Here is a 19,119-nt window from a genome sequence, read left to right on the forward strand (position 1 = left end):
TCAGAGACATTTACATTTCTATGCCCACATGTGGAAGGGCAGTGGCACCCAAAATCTAAATGGAGTGAATGGAGCAATGATATAAATTACTCACACAGCCTTATTACTCAGACTTCAAATCAAGAGATCTAAGCTTTATCTGTACTTGAATCTCTCTGTTCTCCGTTTAGCATTGAGAGTTTGAATAAACCTTGGACTGCTGGCGGGTGCAGTGGTCCACACGTCTAATCCCAGCACCATGAGAAGCAAAGGCAGGAGCATCACTCAGGGCCAGGAGTGACACAGCAAGACCTCATCTCTACTGAAATCTAATTAATTAATTTAGACGGTGGAAGAATTGTTAGGCATAGGAACAATGACAACAGAAAAATTACATCAAGTAAGAGGTCAAAGAGTAGAAACAGGAAAGATTAAACTGTATAATTATGAATACACATAATTATTTCACTGATTCAGTATTAAAAAGTTATTAAATTATGCTTTCTAACCTGTTTAAAAACATATATTTTCAGAAGATTTAGATTAATATGGTGAAAATAAATATTTTGTTATTTGAGGGCACTAAGACTGAATGTTCTGAAAATTTGCTTCTAGTTCACACTTAATTGCTTGTTTACAATGGATAAATGAAAGACTAATGCTTATAACATTTACATGGTATTTTACTATGACCATCCTAATGACAAACTTACATTTCATTGCATGCGTTAGCTGTTCATACTGCTGTTGAGCAAGAATATGAAGCTTATCTTCTGACGTGCCTCCTTGAGATAGATCTTTAAGTAAATCTGTATCTAAATTTCAAAGTAAATAAAGACTTTAAAATATATCACTATTAAGTACTCTCCATATATTGCTATTATCACACATTTTTCAATTGTTTTACCTACTAATGAAAGTTTTCGTGGAAAATAGTAATATTAAAATGTTGATTTAAAAATTAAAACAATAAAGGCAAAATTTTGTTTAGGATTTTTTTTTTTTTTGGATACAGAATTTCCCTGGGATTGAATGCCATGGTGTCAACATAGCTCACAACAAACTCAACCTCTTGGGCTCAAGCAATCTTCATGCCTCAGCCTCCCAAGTAGCTAGGACCACAGGCACCCACCACAACGCCTGGCTAGTTTTTTTCTATTTTTAGTAGAGATGGAGTCTCACTCTTGCTCAGGCTGGTCTCAAGCTCCTGAGCTCAAGCAATCTGCCTGTCTCAGACTCCAAGAGTGCTAGGATTACAGGCATGAGCCACCACACCTGGCCAATTTTGTTTAGTTTTAATGTTGTTTTTCAAAAGGAATAAGGAATATATTTAATATTGTTTTTCTCAAGTTCCTATGAAACAGTCATCCAAATAGTCATCAAATCATTTAGGTACAGAAGACAGAATGCAGTCAGTCTGGAGACTAATAACAGAAGAGAGACAATAAGATTTTCCAAAGTACAAACTGATGGGCTATTGAGATCTGGGTAGGAAAGAACACACGATGATATAGTTTAAAACTTTAACTTAACTTACAGAAATCTTGGAAGGAAAAAACCACAAAAGCAAATTTATGTCTTCATAATAGTTTAAGAAACAATGTCTTAAACGTTTTAGGTTTTGAAAAATAATTTAAACATATTTCTTAATATTAACTAAAATATATTGAATGCTATTTCATACAGATCATTTTACTTAACAACCCCTTGAAGCATTATTATCTCTTTTAACAGTGAGAAAACTGCTTAAACAAACATTAAACAATTTATCTAAGGTTATATGCTACTATGTATACAGCCAGGATTCTAACTTGGAAATCTGACTTCTAAACTCTTGTTTTATGTTGTCTCTCTAAAACCCCTTTGGAGCATGATAGCCAATTATTCATACCAGGTATCTGGTTATTCCTCATTAAAGTAATGTCAATAAAAGTTAATTAAATTCTATTTCTTCCCAATTTAGTTTTACACTTTATATTTTTCTATCTCTGTTCTAAAACTGTTCATTATTTTTAAAAAGACTATTTACAAATTATTACACTCAAACTGTATCATCCATAGCATTCTATATTTCTACTTTAACATAATTCCATGTTGTTAGGAAGGACCAACTTCACACATTTCTCAGTGGTTCTAATTTTCTTTTCTTTTGTAGTTTTTGGCTGGGGCTGGGTTTGAACCCGCCACTTCCGGCATATGGAGCCAGCGCCCTACTCCTTTGAGCCACAGGCACCGCCCTGTAATTTTCTTTTTTTTTTTTCAGACAGAGTCTCACTATGTTGTGAGTGCCCTCTGTAGAGTGCTGTAGAGTCACAGCTCACAGCAACCTCAAACTCCTGGGCTTAAGCGATTCTCTTGCCTCAGCCTCCTGAGTAGCTTGGACTACAGGTGCCCACCACAACGCCCAGCTATTTTTGTTGTTGTTGTTGCAGTTGTCTTTGTTGTTTAGCTGGCCTGGGCCAGGTTCGAATCTGCCAGCCTGGGTGTATGTGGCCAGTGCAGTAACCACCGTGCTATGGGTGCCAAGCCTCTAATATTTATTAATGTTAAAATTTTTTCAAAACTAATTCATTATTATTCTATTCTACCTGGAATCTAAGTCTGTTCTACCTGGAATCTAAGTCTAATTAAAAATAATCTTTTGGGGGCGGCACTTGTGGTTCAGTGAGGAGGGCACCGGCCCCACATACCGAGGGTGGCAGGTTAGAACCCAGCCCCGGCCAAACTGCAACAAAAAAATAGCTGGGCGTTGTGGCGGGTGCCTGTAGTCCCAGCTACTCAGGAGGCTGAGGCAAGAGAATCGCCTAAGCCCAAGAGCTGGAGGTTGCTGTGAGCTGTGACACCACAGCACTCTACCGAGGGTGACAAAGTGAGATTCTGTCTCTAAAATAATAATAATAATAATAATAATAATCTTTTGGATTCACCCCCGCTAAGTTTATGGCTAGTATTGCTATCATCAGCACTAAGTTAGAAACTCCTTATTTGCTCTGGCTTTGAGCTCCTCGGCTTCCTTCAAAAGTGCCCCTGATTTCAGGACATGACCACTTCTTAGCTTATCCTGTCGCCACTTCCTCAAGGCTTCCAGAACATTACCAACACCTAAGAAATGTTTTGTCTCCTTTTGCCATTTCTCTTTTGCTTTGCGTTTTTCTCCCCTCTTCTGTATTTTATCTTCATCTATGCCTTATTTTTTTCTGGGTTTCCATATCAAAATGGCCCAGGATAAGACAGAGCCCCTCCCATAGCTGTAAGCTCCCATTCTCCTGACAGCTAGGTTTATTGTGGCTGCTATTTCTTCACCCTTTGCCTTCAGTGTCTACTATTTGTTTTTTATTTCCCCAAGTTCATAGAGATACTTTCTCAGCCTACCATTTAATCTGAATTGGCTATTCTTCTCCTAAACTCTCTGTGAAAAGAAATTTTTATAGCAAATCAGTATTGCACATGGTACAGTGTAAGCCCATGTGCTGACTTCAATGTGAACCCCAGCTTTCCTGCCTACTAGCTACACGGCCATAAGCAACTTGATTAATTTTTCTGAGTCTTGGTTTTTATTCATTCAAGGGAGATAACAGACTCAACACCCATAGCACAGTGGTTATGGCACCAGCCACATGACCAAGGCTGGCGGGTTCAAACCTAGCCCAGGCCAGCTAAACAACAATGAAAACTGCATTAACAAAAAAATAGCCAGAGGGCAGCACCTGGGGCTCAAAGGAGTAGGGCACAGGCCCCATATACCAGAGGTGGTAGGTTCAAACACGGCCCTGGCCAAAAACTGCAAAAAAAAAAAAAAAAAAAAAATAGCCAGGTGTTGTGGCAGGCACCTGTAGTCCCAGCTACTCAGGAGGCTAAGGCAAGAGAATCGCTTAAGTCCAAGAGTTTGAGGTTGCTGTGAGCTGTGATGCCACAGCACTATACTGAGGGCCATGTAGTGAGACTCTGTCTCCAAAAAAAAAGGAATATCAAGGCTATCCTCAAAAAGTTATCATGAATACTAAATGACAAAGTGTGAATACCACCTAGAATATTGTCTAAGACATTGTGTTCAATAAACATTAGTTCCTTCTCCTCAGTTTCTTTTCCTCCTTGTTCTGTGCTTGCTAGAAATAGAAAAATATTTACCATATTCTGAATATCAGTAGAATCACATCTTGGCCTTTTGGCTATGATGGAGTGAATATTGGTAAAGTGTCACTTCAAATATTCTAGTTAACTTTATCTATGCTTTTCAATACAAGGAATAAGAGTAAGAATTGGTTTCAGAGAGTAATTAAAAGTGCTAGCCCTGATCAGAGTCATACTGGTTGTGTGTGAAACTAGGCTCCGACACTAGTCCAGTGATTCTAGGAGGCTTCATTAACTTTCACAAGCCACAGAGTCCTTATTCATAAAATGGAGATAATCTACTTCACTGAGTTCTCATGAACTTTTAATGAAATCACCCAAGCGCTTAGCTCAGTGCCTTACATATGAATGCTCAATGTTGATGTTAAATAATAATTTTAAAATTTATTAAAGAAGTCAATAAGTTACCTAGAATTAATATTTAATATGAGGTATTTGTACAGTAAAACATATACACTGGAGGACAAAAAAGTTGTAAGTTTGAAATAACCTAATTATGAGTTAGGATCATGGTTAGAGACGTGCAGAGTCATGCAGACCTAAAGTCAAATCCGAGCTCTGTCATTAACTACTTATATGACCTGATAACAATGAATCAATCTTTCTGAATCTCAGTTTTTTCATCTATAGAATGCTGATAAATTTTAATTCCTACATCAAGAGCTCTAGTATATACCACAGTAGCAGACTGGCCAGCATCTCTTCTGATCGCCTACATTATTCTAATTATTAAATATTTTGAATATCACCCTTGCCCATCTCTTATAGGACAGGTGTAAGGATAAAATGAGGTAACAGATTAAGCACTTCATATGCAGTAAACACTTCATACATGGTAGCTATTATTTATTAATTATATACCAAATAAAATAGAAAATATGCTATTTTAGTGATTGTAAATAATTTTATTTTTTAAGTTATCAACTAATTTCAATAATTTAGAAATTAAGACAAGTACCTTCATGTTCATTTAAAATAAATTCTACTGGATTACTAACACCCAGTCCTGAACAGCGAGGTAGCAGCAGAATTACTTTAACTCTCTGTAACCTGTGATCCTTTGATTCAATGTTAATGAATGTCTCATTAAGTATTTCAACATCTGGGAGAAAAACACACACAAAAAAAAAAACCAATGTAAAAATATTAAAAATCATAATGCAGTGTGTGATTATTTCTATTTGTTGTACATTTTTAAATCCTCACCCCCACAGAAACGCACTTTGGTGTAGTTAGAAGAGAGGGCTATTGAGGAGCCCTGGCAAAGGGGATTGAGAAACAGAGTTGGGGTCCAGAGAGGAGAAGTTGGGTACAGTCACTCTGAGATAACTTGGACGGCCAGGCAGTAATTTCAAGATGCCAAGGCATTAGATTCTAATTCAGATTCAACTGGTTTCATATCTTTCAGTGGTACAAAGTCTGCTCTCTCCTCATTAAAAAACTTCAAAGCATGTATCAACTCTGGGACAGACACAGCGTCTAGTGTTGTTTTGGATCTTGTGGAAAATCAGACTAAAGTGAATATGGAATATACTATGGACAAGGTGAATTTGTCATAATGGATCAGCAACTAAACAACTGTGTAAATACTGTTCAATCAGTAATAAATCATGTAAAAGAAGAACATCCAGAAAAAATACCAGATTTAAAAGTGTTAGTAGAGAAGAAATTTTTGTCTCTACAGAATAAGAATTCTGATGCAGACTTTCCAAATAATGAAAAACTTGTATAGTTTAAATAATAAATGAAAGAACTAAAGAAGCAATAAACTGCCAGGCTGTTTTCTAAAGTGACTGCACAATTTTACCATACCACCAGCAGTGTAAGAGTTCCAGTTGCTCCTCCTCCTTGTCAACACTTATAATTATCTGTCTTTTGATTGTAGCCCACCCTAGCAGGTGTAAAGTGGTATCTTATTGTTTTGATATTTCCCTGATGAATATTGTGGTATTCATTTACCAATTTAAGGCAAAAATTTCAATCGTACATTTTCTTATGCACATATGGAAACTGTCTTAGAGTACTAGATTGAATTTCTAAAACAAATATGTAGTTCTATACAAGATGAATGTCATTTATGGAATTAAGACTTATATCTGAAAAATCAAAAAGTGAAATGACATCAAGTTAAGATTATGCGCTCATCTTATGTCTCGCACTGGGGATTCAGTGTTCCAAGCTTATCTGAGCTACGTAAGTACTACTATGTGACATTGACTGGATACTCCAGGCAGCATTTTGGGTAAATCCACGGTGTGATGTCACCTAGTAAACACTTGAAAGTGGAGATGTGCGTCTTCTCTGCTTTTATCAGTCCAGATTAGTGAACTTTTCTCCTGTGTGATCCATCCGTCTGTAGCTCATCAATAATCTATCACCTGAAACTACTTAAAATAGGTTGGCCTTCCTTGAATGTTGTGTTGCTGTGATGAGATCAGGTTTAGCTCTGTGTTTCTGTCAAAGAAAGAAAATGATGGGGGGCTTGGAAGGTGTCAGGGTTTCACCATCTTGATTTCACCAGCGAGCAGACACACAGAAAGAGCATTCACAAGGTGAATGAGAAACTTTGATGAGAAAGTAAAAAAATAAAAAGTTGAACAGAAAAAGAAAAAAGAAGAGAGGGTTATTATTCTCTGAGAACTTCCCAAAGTTCATAGAGGGGTTCTCTTAATAGACTGTTTTTCACCTGGGAGAACTGCTTTTGAAATTTAAAATTAAATTTCCCATTCTGAACTTCAGGTTCAACTTAAAGTAGCATGATGCAATGTAGAAAAATAGGCTTTGGAGGCAAAAAGATTCAAGTTTGACTCCCAACTTCACTATTTACTAGCTGCGTGTCTTAATCTCTTAAAGCCTCCATTTCCTTACTCATAAAATGGGATGCCTACCTCATGTAATTGTGGTGAAGACTGAGATAAAGTAGTTTAAGCTTAGTGTGGTATCTGGTGTACAGTAAATACTCAGTATTGGTTAGTTCCCTTCCCTATTTTTTATCCCCTTTTATATTCTCTCTTCCCCAGAAGAAGAAGGGTATCACTAGCATTTATGAGGCACACTGATATTCCTAGCTTAAGGTGCTGAACTCACACAAACTGGTGTAAAGCATCATCCATACCTTTAGGGACCTTGTAACTTAGCTCTTTAGAGTGGGTTCCTTCTCCCAAGTTACAGCCATCTGTGCCCTCACTTAAGATCAACCCTCCACTTTTGCACTGGCTTCCAATCCCCTTACCTGCTGAACAATCACTCCTGATATTGCCCCACCTGCTCCCTTTCTCTCACCTGATCAATTTTTCCCTCTTCCTATTCTCTTTGAAATTGTTTTTTCTTTATATAAAGTGGTCTTCTCTCCCCCGCCCCTCCCCCGCCATTTTAAATGTTTTATTAGAGAAGTTGAAGCATCCACAAAGATAGGCACAATAACAGAATGAATTCTGCCCATGGGGGAGCTTCAGCAGTGACCATTCACGGTCAGTCTTGTTTCATCTCTCTTGGCAGCCATGCCCACTCATCCCCTATGGTTTAATAAACGTTTCTGCATATGTCTCTAAAGGAATAAGAACTTCTTTTTAAATATAACCACACCAAAACATTTAAAAATATTTCCTTATCATCATATAAGGAAATTCATCATCATATTTCATATATATCATATAAGGAAATTCATCATATTTCATATATCATATAAGGAAATTCATCATATTTCCTTATCATTCTATATACCATCCAGTCTTGGCTCAATTTCCCAATAGTCTCATATATGTCAAAAATTTTTTATAGTTAAGTTTGTTTGAATAAGGATCTAAATAAGGTACATACATGGCAATTGGTCAATGAGTCTTATTTTACATTTCTTTTTATTTATATATTATCCTCCCATTTTCTCTTACCATTTATTTCTACTAGAGTTTCCCATAGTCTGGATTTTTCTAGTTGCTTCCCTAGAATGTAGTTTAACCTGTTCCTATCTTCTTACTGCCAATAAATTAGTAAGGAGATGCTTAAGGAGTCAACAACTTTTTTCTCTTTTTTTGTGAGGGAAAAAGGGACAAGGCTACTTTACAAGTAGTGTCACATTCTTCCACTAAGTTGCCTTTGTACTACCACCCAAGGGGTTGCAAAATACTCATATTTTAATTCTATCACTCCTTTTTTATTTATTAGCTGGAATTCTTCTAAAATGAGAAACTTCCCCCTCGTCTACTGCTAGGTAACCCGTGGTTCCCTTCCTCTCTTGCTAACGAGGTGAAAGGTAGTGATCTACAGATGGAGTGATGCCTCCACGGCTGAGGGAAAGCCAACAAGGAGCAGAGCCTGAGGTTTTGGAAGGTGATTTCACCAGTGAGCAGACGCAAAGGAAGAGCATTCACCAAGGCCCTTTGATAAGAAAATAAAAAAATAATCCTCTTCCAGTCTTGTCAAGTCTCTCCAGCACTGTCTACTGACAGGGCTCACGCCGAGCCAGCTGGCCATGGAAAGCACAGGTCACAGAGCAGGGCAGAGGACACGCACCAGACAGGAAGTAAAGTAATAACCAGCCCCGTTCCTCAGCTCACTTTTTCTTAATTCTTTCCTGCTTCTCTTATGGATTCTCTGCTGGATTTCTCTCGATTCAACTCCCTAGCCTCTAAGTTTTGGGAGTGTCCAGGAGTCAGATATCAGATTTCTTTTATTACCTACACTCACTCCCTTAGTGATCATGACTTTAAATATCATCCTACATGCTGACAAGTCCCCACTTTGTATCTCAGGCCTCTCCCCTAAACTGCAAGAGTCACCTGCCTGTCTGCTTGACATTTCCACTTTGTGTCCCCAGGCACCCTAACCCTGGCATAACTAAAACCTAAATCCTACTACAGTCCTCCCCATCTCAGCAAAGGGCAACCCCATCCAGTGAACAAACCAAAAACCTCAGTCCGTCCTGACTCTTCCTTCTCTCACGGCTCACATCCCATCAAAGAAGCAATTCCTGGGAAGCACACTCTTAAGATACAGTTAGAATCTGTCGTTTTTCACAACCTCCGCTGCCACCGCCCTGGGACAAGTCAGTATCATCACAGAGATGCTATTAAATATGGCGTCCTCCTCTGAGCAGGACTCCTCTGCCCAGAGTCCTCTAATGAACTCTCCTTTCACTGAAAGTCAGTGTTCTTCCCAGGCGCAGGATGCCCTATTTCTGTTCCCAGACACACCCTTGGACCTCATCACACCCTTCATTCATCTGTTCTAGCCCCACAGACTCCTCCAGTTCCTGGAAGGTGCTCAACTCACGCACTACCACCACAGGGCTTTTCTTTTATACCCCTCTGCTTGGAATGCTCTTCACTTCACCCAGGTCTCCAACACTTCAGTCAAGTCTCTTCTCAAAACATCCCTTTATCGGAGAGGCCTTTCCTGATCACCACATGTAAAAGAGCAGCACTCTCTAGCCCTTTAACCTATCTAGTTCTTCACAGTATGCACTGATGTCTTTTCATTCTTTCTCATGCTGTAAGGTAAGCTTCATAAGGTAGGTATACATTAAACTTCAGCAAGTCATGCTAGCTTTCAAATCGTTACAGTTTGAGCATTTCTTTAAGCATTCTTGAGGCTCCTTGCCTTGCCAGCACATGGGACTGACAGTCTTTTTTTTTTTTGCAGTTTTTGGCTGGGTCCGGGTTTGAAACTGCCACCTCTGGTATATGGAGCCAGCGCCCTACTCCTTTGAGCCACAGACACTGCCCCTGGCAGTCTTTTTAATATTAATCATTCTGTGGGTGGGTGAAAGTCATTGTTATTTTATTATTTATTTATTTTTGAGACAAGAGTCTCACTTTGTTGCCCTCATTAGAGTGCTGCAGTGGCACAGCTCACAGCAACCTCGAACTCCTGGGCTTAAGCAATTCTCTTGCCTCAGCCTCCCAAGTAGCTGGGACTACAGGCACCCACCACAACACCTGGCTATTTTTTATTGCAATTGTCATTGTTGTTTAGCAGGCCCAGACCAGATTCAAACCTGCCAGCTCCAGTGTATGTGGCTGGTGCCCTAGCCGCTGAGCCACAGGCATGAAGCCTGTCATTGTTATTTTAATTGTATTTCCCTGATTGCTAGTGGGGCTTGGTACTTACTTTTTTTGGCATCTGGATATCCTCGTTTGTGAAACACATGGTCATGTCTCCTGCACATTTTCCTATGGGGCTGTCACTTTTTTATTTTTAGTTTGTAAAAATTCTTCACACACCACTGATGGAAGCTTATCACTAATTTAAGTGCTTCCCTCTTTGTTTCCTTTGCACCCTCTTAATGTACAGAGGTTTTTTTTTTTAATTTGCTGTATTTTTTTGTATTTGTATTTTTATTTGGTGTTTTAATTTATCAGTCTTTTCTTTTATAGCTAGGGTTTTATGTATCATGTTTAAGAAAACTTAACCTATCCCAAATCATGAAGTATTTCTCTTATAATAAGTTCTAGGCGTTTTCTATTGTATACATGGTGTGAAGTAAGAATCAATTTCATTTTTTTCCCAGCACAATTTACTGAAAAGACCATCTTTTCCTCAATACTCTGCATTGTAGTTTTAGTTACAAATGAAGTGACTTCATATATGTGGGTCTTTCCTGGACTCTGATCAGTTCCTCTGGTCTATTTTTCCACCCTCGTGCTGTCTTAATTACTGTAACTTTTTAGTTTTGACATCCAGTGAAGTAAATCTTCCACCTTTGTTTATCCTCAGTATTTTCTGGTATGCTTGACCCTCTGTGTTACCATAAAAAATTTTAAAATCAACTTATCAATTCCATAAAAAAATGCACTAGAATTTAGATTGGTTTAAAACTGAATCTATATAGAACAATTGGGAGATAAATGTCATCTTTGTGACACACAGTCTTTCAATTCATGAACATAATCTAGTTTTCCATTTACCTAAGTCTTCTTTCTTTCAGTAATGTGTTCCACAATGTTTATGAGATCTTACACAACTTTTATTAGATGCATTCAATTATTTTGTTTTGTGGTATTGTTGTAAAAGGTATTTTCTTTTAAAATGTCATTCTCTAGTTTTTGTTGTTGGCATGTAGCAATAAATTAATTTTTAAATGCTGACCTTATACCTAGTAACCTTGCAAATACCACAAATAAATTCTATAGTTCTGGATTATTTTGAATTTTTCATATATGTTATCTTGTCAACTACAAAGATTTACTTATTCCTTTACAGTATTTATTTTTTCTTTTCTTTCCTCACTGCATTCCCTTTGACTTCCAGTACAATATTGATTATAAGCAGTGATGACAAAAATGCTTGTCTAATTCCTCGTATCAGAAAGCAAGCTTCAAACACTTCATCAGGTATGATGTTTACTGTAGATACATCATGAATGAATATTAAATTTTACTCAATTCCTTTAGTGAATCTATTGAAATATTTTTCTGTTTCTATTAAAGTGATTACACAAATTGATTTTTAATAATTAAACCAATTGGACAGGCATGGTGGCTCACACCTGTAATCTCAGCACTTGGTAGACCAAGGCAGGTGGATTGCCTGAGCTCATGCCTGAGCAAAAGCAAGACCCCATCTTTAAAAAAAAAAAGCCAGGCATTTTGGCAGTTGCCTGTAGTCCCAGCTACTTGGGAGGCTGAGGCAAGAGAATCACTTAACTGTAATCCTAGATTCTGGGAGGCCGAGGCAGGTGGATTGCTTGAGCTCAAGAGTTCCAGACCAGCCTGAGCAAAAGCGAGACCCCCATCTCTACTAAAAATAGAAAAACCGAGGCAAGAGGATCGCTGAGCCTGAGTTGGAGGTTACAGTGAGTTGTGACGCCACCCACTCTACCCAGGGCAACAGCTTGAGACTCTGTCTCAAAAAAAAAAAAAAGAAAAAGGTGTTATGACTACAGGCACCCACAACACCCAACTACTTTTTGGTTGCAGCCGTCATTGTTGTTTGGCAGGCCCAGGCTGGATTCGAACCCACCAGCTCACATGTATGTGGCTGGCACCTTAGCCGCTTGAGCCATAGGTGCCAAGCCTGTCCTATGTTTTCTTATAAGAGTTTTAGCTCTAACACTTAGGTCTTTGATCCATTTTGAATTAATTTCTCAGGTACGGGTCCAATTTTATTATTTTACAAGTGCCTATCTAGTTGTTGCTACATCATTTGTTGAAAAGACTATTCTTCTGGGTGGCACCTGTGGCTCAGTGAGTAGGGCGCTGGCCCCATATACTGAGGGTGGCAGGTTCAAAACTAGCCCCGGCCAAACTGCAACAAAAAAATAGCCGGGCGTTGTGGCAGGTGCCAGTAGTCCCAGCTATTCGGGAGGCTGAAGCAAGAGAATCACCTAAGCCCAGGAGTTGGAGGAGTTGGAGGTTGCTGTGAGCTGACCCCATGGGCGATAAAGTGAGACTCTGTCTCTACCAAAAAAAAAAAAAAAGACTGTTCTTCCATTGTGTGGTATTGGCAATCATGTCGATAATTGACTGAAAATGTTAAGGATTTATTTCTTAACCTTCAGTATATTCCACTGATCTGTATGTTTACCCTTATGCCAATACCACACTCACTTGATTACAGTAGCTGTAGAGTAAGCTTTATAATTAGGAAATTCGAGTCTTACAACTTAGTTCTTTTCATGACTCATTTGGCTATTCCGGGTTCCTTAAATTTCCATGTGAATTTTAGGAACAGTGTGTCAATTTCTGCAAAACAGTCAGCTACAGTTTTTATAAAGATTGCGACAAATCTGTGAGTCAATTTGGGGAGGACTGCCATATTAAGTTTTCTGATCCGTAAATACTGAATGTTCCCTATTTACGGCTTTAATTCCTTTAAACAGTGTTTTGTGACTTTCAGTGTACAAGTCTTGCACTTCTTTTATTAAATTTACTCCCAAGAATTACATTTTTGATATTATAAATTATTTTCTTACTTTCATTTTTAGATTCATTGCTAGTGTATATAAATATAATACATTTTTACATATTCATTTTGTATCCTGTAATCTTGTTATACTAACATTAGTTCTAATATATTTTCCTATGATGCCTTGGGATTTTTGTATACAAAGAATATTTGCCAGTTCTAGATAGTTTTACTTTATATATTGAGACAATGCTTCATATTAGGTACACAGATCTTTAATACTGTTGCATTTTCCAGAATTGAACCTTTCATAATTACAAACATCTATTTTTAGCAATGTTTCCTTTTTTTAAGAGACAGTCTCACTCTGTTGCCCTCAGTAGAGTGATGTGGCATCACAGCTCACAGCAACCTCCAGCTCTTGGGCTAAGGCGATTCTCTTTCCTCAGCCTCCAGAGTAGCTGGGACCACAGGCACCCCCCCCACAACACCTGGCTATGTTTTGTTGCAGTTTGGCCAGGGCTGGGTTTGAACCCACCACCCTCAGTATATGGGGCCAGCGCCCTACTCACTGAGCCACGGGCACTGCTGCCCTTTAGCAATGTTTCTTAACTTTAATATGTTTGTCTGTACCTGGGTGGCTAGGAAAGTTTTGAGAAAGACTGTGTTATTGGTCCATTATTTTACTTCCAAGAAACATAGTCAACAGCATCCCTTCTGATTCACCTGTGCAAGTTTCAACTTGCTCAGTTTACGGGTGTTGCTGGGAAGGCTTCATTTGTTTCCATCCCCACAGATTTTACATTTCTTTATTTTTGGGTATCTCAAAACTTTCATAATGATCCATGTAGCTCTGTCAGCATATATGCAGCATAACTTTTTCTGTCCTTTTAAGTTTTTTAGTATCCTTTTTTTAAAGGGCTTTTCTTGTAAACAGCATGTAGTTGCGGTTTTAAAACCCAACATTAAGACTTGGCACCCGTAGCTCAGTGAGTAGGGCACCGGCCACATACACTAGGGCTGGCAGGTTCAAGCCCAACCTAGGCCTGCTAAAACAACAATGACAACTGCAACCAAAAAATAGCCAGGCATTGTAATGGGCACCTATAGTCCCAGCTACTCGGGAGGCTGAGGCAAGAGAATCACTTAAGCCCAAGAGTTTCAGGTTGCTGTGAGCTGTGACACCATGGCACTTTACCAAGGGTGACATAGTGAGACTCTTTCTCAAAAAAATAAATAAAAATAAAATAAAATCCAATATTAACGTTCTTTGTCCTCTGCTTCATGTATTCAATCCATGTATTTTTACTGTGATTAAAATATATTACTTTATGGCTCGGCACCTGTAGCTCAGCGGCTAGGGCACCAGCCACATACACCAGAGCTGGCAGGTTTGAAACAATTTTTTTGTTGTTGTTGTTGAAGTTTGGCCAGGGCCGGGTTCGAACCTGCCACCTTCAGTATATGGGGCAAGCACCCTACTCACTGAGCCACAGACGCTGCCCACAGAGCTGGCAGGTTTGAATCCAGTCCGGGCCTGCCAAACAACAACAACTACACCAAAAAATAGCCAGGTCTTGTGGTGGGCGCCTGTAGTCCCAGCTACTTGGGAGACTGAAGCAAGAGAATCACTTAAGCCCAAGAGTTGGAGGTTGCTGTGAGCTGTGATGCCACAGCACTCTACTCAGGGTGCAGGGTGACAGCTTGAGACTTTGTCTCAAAAAATATATATATGGGGTGGTGCCTGTGGCTCAGGGGGTAGGATGCCGGCCCCATATACCAAGGGCGGTGGGTTCAAACCCAGCCTCGGCCAAACTGCAACAAAAAATAGTTGGGCGTTGTGGCAGGTACCTGTAGTCCCAGCTACTTGGGAGGCTGAGGCAAGAGAACCGCCTAAGCCCAGGAGCTGGAGGTTGCTGTGAGCTGTGACGCCACAGCACTCTACCGAGGGTGATAAAATAAGACTTTGTCTCTAAAAAAAATTTATATAATATTTTAATGTTATATAAAAATATATAACATAAGCTTAAATATATACCCTATGGTTTAATCTGCCATCCTTTCTGCCTTCTATTTGTCTTGTCTATGTCCATCTTACTCTCCTTCTTTATCGTTTTTTAGATTGGGATTCCAATTTCATACCCCGTTCCTCTTTCCTTTAGCTATTATACATTCTTTTATTTGCTTACTGATCCTCCAAGAAATTACAGCATGCATTACTGACTTAATATACTAGTTTTACCACTGCGTAGAAAAGCAAAAACCATAGAATGCATTAATTCCATTTTCTTCTCTCTATAAAACTGTAAGCTGTTGTTGCATTTCTTAGTTACATATAACATACCTCTTCTTAATTCCGCAGACATTTGCAAACCCATTGTACACTAGATTCTAATCACTTAGACCAGTGGTTCTCAACCTTCCTAATGCCGTGACCCTTTAACACAGTACCTCATGTTGTGGTGACCCCCAACCATAAAATGAGCAAAAAAATAATTTTATGGTTGGGGGTCACCACAACATGAGGAACTGTATTAAAGAGTCACGGCATTCGGAAGGATGAGAACCACTGACTTAGACTTACCTATTTTCTTTATTTCTTTTTTTTTTTCGAGACAGAGTCTCGGTATGTCGCCCTCAGTAGAGTGCTATGGCATCACAGCTCACAGCAACCTCAAACTCTTGGGCTTAAGTGATTCTCTTACCTCAGCCTCCCAAGCAGCTGGGACTACAGGCGCCCACCACAACACCCGGCTATTTTTTTTTTTTTTTTTTTTTGGTTGTAGTTGTCATTGTTGTTTGGCAGGCCTGGGCTGGGTTTGAACCCACCAGCTCTGGAGTACATGGCTGGTGCCCTAGCCGCTGAACTACAGGCGCTGAGCCTATTTTCTTTTTTTCTTCAAGCATCTCCAACTTTCTAAATAATATTACTTCTATTCAAACAATATACTTTTAGTATCTCCTTTAATGCTTTAATGTGTCTACTAGTGATGAATTCTCACATTGTGTTCGTCTGAGAATACCTTTATTTCAAAGAATATTTTTGCAGAATATAAAGATCTAGTCTGGTAGTTTCTTTCAGTGTTAACATTCATTGAATCTTCTTGGCTTCAACTGTTTCTGATAAAATATTAGTTTGTTTTATTGCCATACCATTCAAGGTAACATGTATTTTTCTCCTGGCTGCTTACATTGCCTTTTTTCTTTGTTTTTCAGCAGTTATCCTATAATATGCTTAATATGTTGTTTTAGTCTGTTTGGGCTGCTATTAACAAAATACCAGAGAATGCATAGTTTATAAACAACAGAAATTCATTTCTCACGGTTTTGGAGGTGAAGAAGTCCAAGATCAAGCCTTAGAAGATTCAGCATCTGGTGAGGCCCACTTTCTCACATGGTACCTTGTTGCTCTGTCTTCACATGGTGGAAAGGGCTAGCTCTCTGGGGTCTTGTTCATAAGGGCACTAATGCCATTTGTGAGGGCTCTGCCCTCATGACCTAATCACCTCCCAAAAGTCCCACCTCCTAATACCATCACCTCACCTTGGGAGTTAGGATATTTTTTTTTTTCTCTAGGGAGTTAGGATTTTTCTTTTTCTTTTTCTTTTTTTTTAGAGACAGAGTCTCACTTTGTTGCCCTCAGTAAAGTTCCATGGCGTCACAGCTCACAGCAACCTCCAACTCCTGGTTTAGGCAATTCTCTCACCTCAGCCTCCCGAGTAGCTGGGACTACAGGTGCCTGCCACAACCAACACTCGGCTATTTTTTGTTGCAGTTTGGCCGGGGCCGGGTTTGAACCCACTACCTTCGGTGTATAGGGCCAGCACCCTACTCACTGAGCCACAAGCACCACCCTGGGAGTTAGGATTTTTCATGTGTATTTTAGGAGGACACAAACATAGCATATGTTTCTATATGTTTATACTTGTGAGAGTTTACAGGGCTTAATGTTTTTCTTTTGTTAGAAAATTCCCAGCCTGGGTGGCGCCTGTGGCTCAAAGGAGTAGGGCGCTGGCCCCATATACTGGAGGTGGCGGGTTTAAACTCAGCCCCGGCCAAAAACTGCAAAAAAAAAGAAAGAAAATTCCCAGCCTGCAATTCAAATACTATTTCTTGCTAATTCCTTTTCTCCTCTCTTTATGCAATTCCAATCAAACATATGTGAGATCACTCAATCACTGACTCTCATGGGTCTATGACCATTTTTGTATTATTTATCCTTTTGTCTCTCAGTACTTCATCAGGATATATTCTCCCAGCTTATCAGTTCACTTATTGTTTCTTCAGTTTTGTGTAATTTACTGTTAAATTCTATCTATTTATTTCTTAATTCTACACATTGTATTTTCCAGTTCTAGAACTCTCTTTTGGCTCTTTTTTTGATTATACTTTCCAGTTTTCTAAAAAATTCTAAAACTTGGGCATTTAGTCTTTCCAATGTATTAATCATAGTTACTTTAAAATCGACATCTGACATATCCAGTATCTGGATCTTCTGTGGGTCTTGCTTCTATTTATTTCAGTCATCTCTTTGTCATTTATTTTTCCTTACTTATTGGGTTTTTCTAACTTGAGTGGCAGACATTGCATTAGAAAAATTTAAGAGATAATTAGAAACTTAGCGTGACTTTTTCCTTGAAAGAATTTACTTTCATTTTTTGTTTTAGACAGGGTCTTGGTCTATTGCCCAGGCTAGAGTGAAGTGGCACAATTATAGTTCACTGTAGCCTCAAACTTCTGGGCTCAAGCAATCTTCTTGCTTCACCCTCCTAAGTAGCTAGGTTTACAGGTATTCATCACCACACCCAGATATTTTTTTTATTTGTTGTAAAGACAGGGTCTTGCTATCTTGCCCAGGTTGCTCTTGAACTCCTGGTCTCAAGTTACCTTCCCACCTCAACCTCCCGAAGATTTGGGATAAGTGTAAGCCACCCTGCCTAGCAGAGAAAGAATTTACTTTTACTTCTGGCAGTCAGCTAAGACTGGGCACTAGCAATCCCAGATCATCTTTTTTTGTTTTTTTGTTTTGTTTTGTTTTTTGTAGAGACAGAGTCTCACTTTATCGCCTTTAGTAGAGTGCTGTAGCATCACAGCTCACAGCAACCTCTAGGTCTTGGGCTTAGGCTATTCTCTTGCCTCAGTCTCCCAAGTAGCTGGGACTACAGGCACCCACCACAACATCCAGCTATTTTTCTGTTGCAATTTGGTCGGAGCCAGGTTTGAACCTGCCACCCTCAGTATATGGGGCCAGCGCCCTACCCACTGAGCCACAGGCGCCAACCAATCCCAGATCATCTTAATCTAACTAGGAATTAAGATAACTGGAATCTGGGCTCTAATTCTTTGGATGGCTGATCACTAGGGTGAACTTCTGTGTTCCTACTGAAATCCTGAATTCTACTTTTTGTCTCCCTATCCCTATGAATCTGTTAAAATTTAGCTTGGGTTTTCACTGAACCTATAATAAAATGTGATCTTTAGTTAGCATGGTCCAATGGAAAAGTTTCTAAAAACAAGAAGTCTAAAAGACTTAGGTTCTAGTCCTAGCTATTATCGTATTATTATCACTTAAGCATTTAGTGATTATAGTCTTCTTTGTTAAATGATAAAATTTCTTTTCTTTTTTTTTTTGGAGACAGTCTATGTCGCCCTTGGTAGAGTGCTGTAGCATCACAGCTCACAGCAACCTCAAACTCTTGGGCTTAAGCGATTCTCTTGCCTCAGCCTCCCAAGTAGCTGGAGGTTATGGTGCCACTCCCATAGTGGTTATGGTGCCCGCCACAATGCCCAGCTGTTTTTTTGTTGCAGTTGTTTAGTTGGCCAGAGCCAGGTTCGAAACCATCACCATAACCACTGTGCTACAGGCAACGAGCCTAAATAATAAAATTTCTATAATCTACTTTAACCAGGGTGGCACCTGTGGCTCAGCAGGTAGGATGCCAGCCCCATATAATGCCAAGGGTGGCAGGTTCAAACCCTGCCCCCGCCAAACTGCAACAAAAAATAGCTGGGCATTCTGGTGGACACCTGTAGTTCTAGCTACTCAGGAAGTTGAGGCAAGAGAATTGCCTAAGCCCAGGAGTTGAAGGTTTCTGTGAGCTGTGACGCCACAGCACTCTACCAAGGGCGATAAAGTGAGACTCTATCTCTAAAAAAAAAAAAAAA

The 19,119-nt window shown here is 39.3% G+C and overlaps 1 protein-coding gene across 2 annotated transcripts in view; it reads right to left on the reverse strand.

Annotated features, from left to right (window-relative positions):
* The window catches only part of NSUN7 (NOP2/Sun RNA methyltransferase family member 7), a 49,381-nt gene that overhangs the window by 18,173 nt on the left and 12,089 nt on the right, over window positions 1–19,119 (reverse strand). The window contains exons 8-9 of one of the 2 annotated variants that reach the window (XM_053577913.1): window positions 5,069–5,212; window positions 693–794 (exon numbers count right to left, since the gene is read on the reverse strand). In XM_053577913.1, coding sequence (XP_053433888.1) covers window positions 693–794; window positions 5,069–5,212 — 246 coding nt within the window. The remainder of the gene's footprint in view (window positions 1–692; window positions 795–5,068; window positions 5,213–19,119) is intronic. The other variant, XM_053577914.1, reaches the window with a different exon arrangement.

This window comes from Nycticebus coucang, chromosome 23 (assembly GCF_027406575.1).
Source record: "Nycticebus coucang isolate mNycCou1 chromosome 23, mNycCou1.pri, whole genome shotgun sequence".
Lineage (NCBI taxonomy): Eukaryota > Metazoa > Chordata > Mammalia > Primates > Lorisidae > Nycticebus > Nycticebus coucang.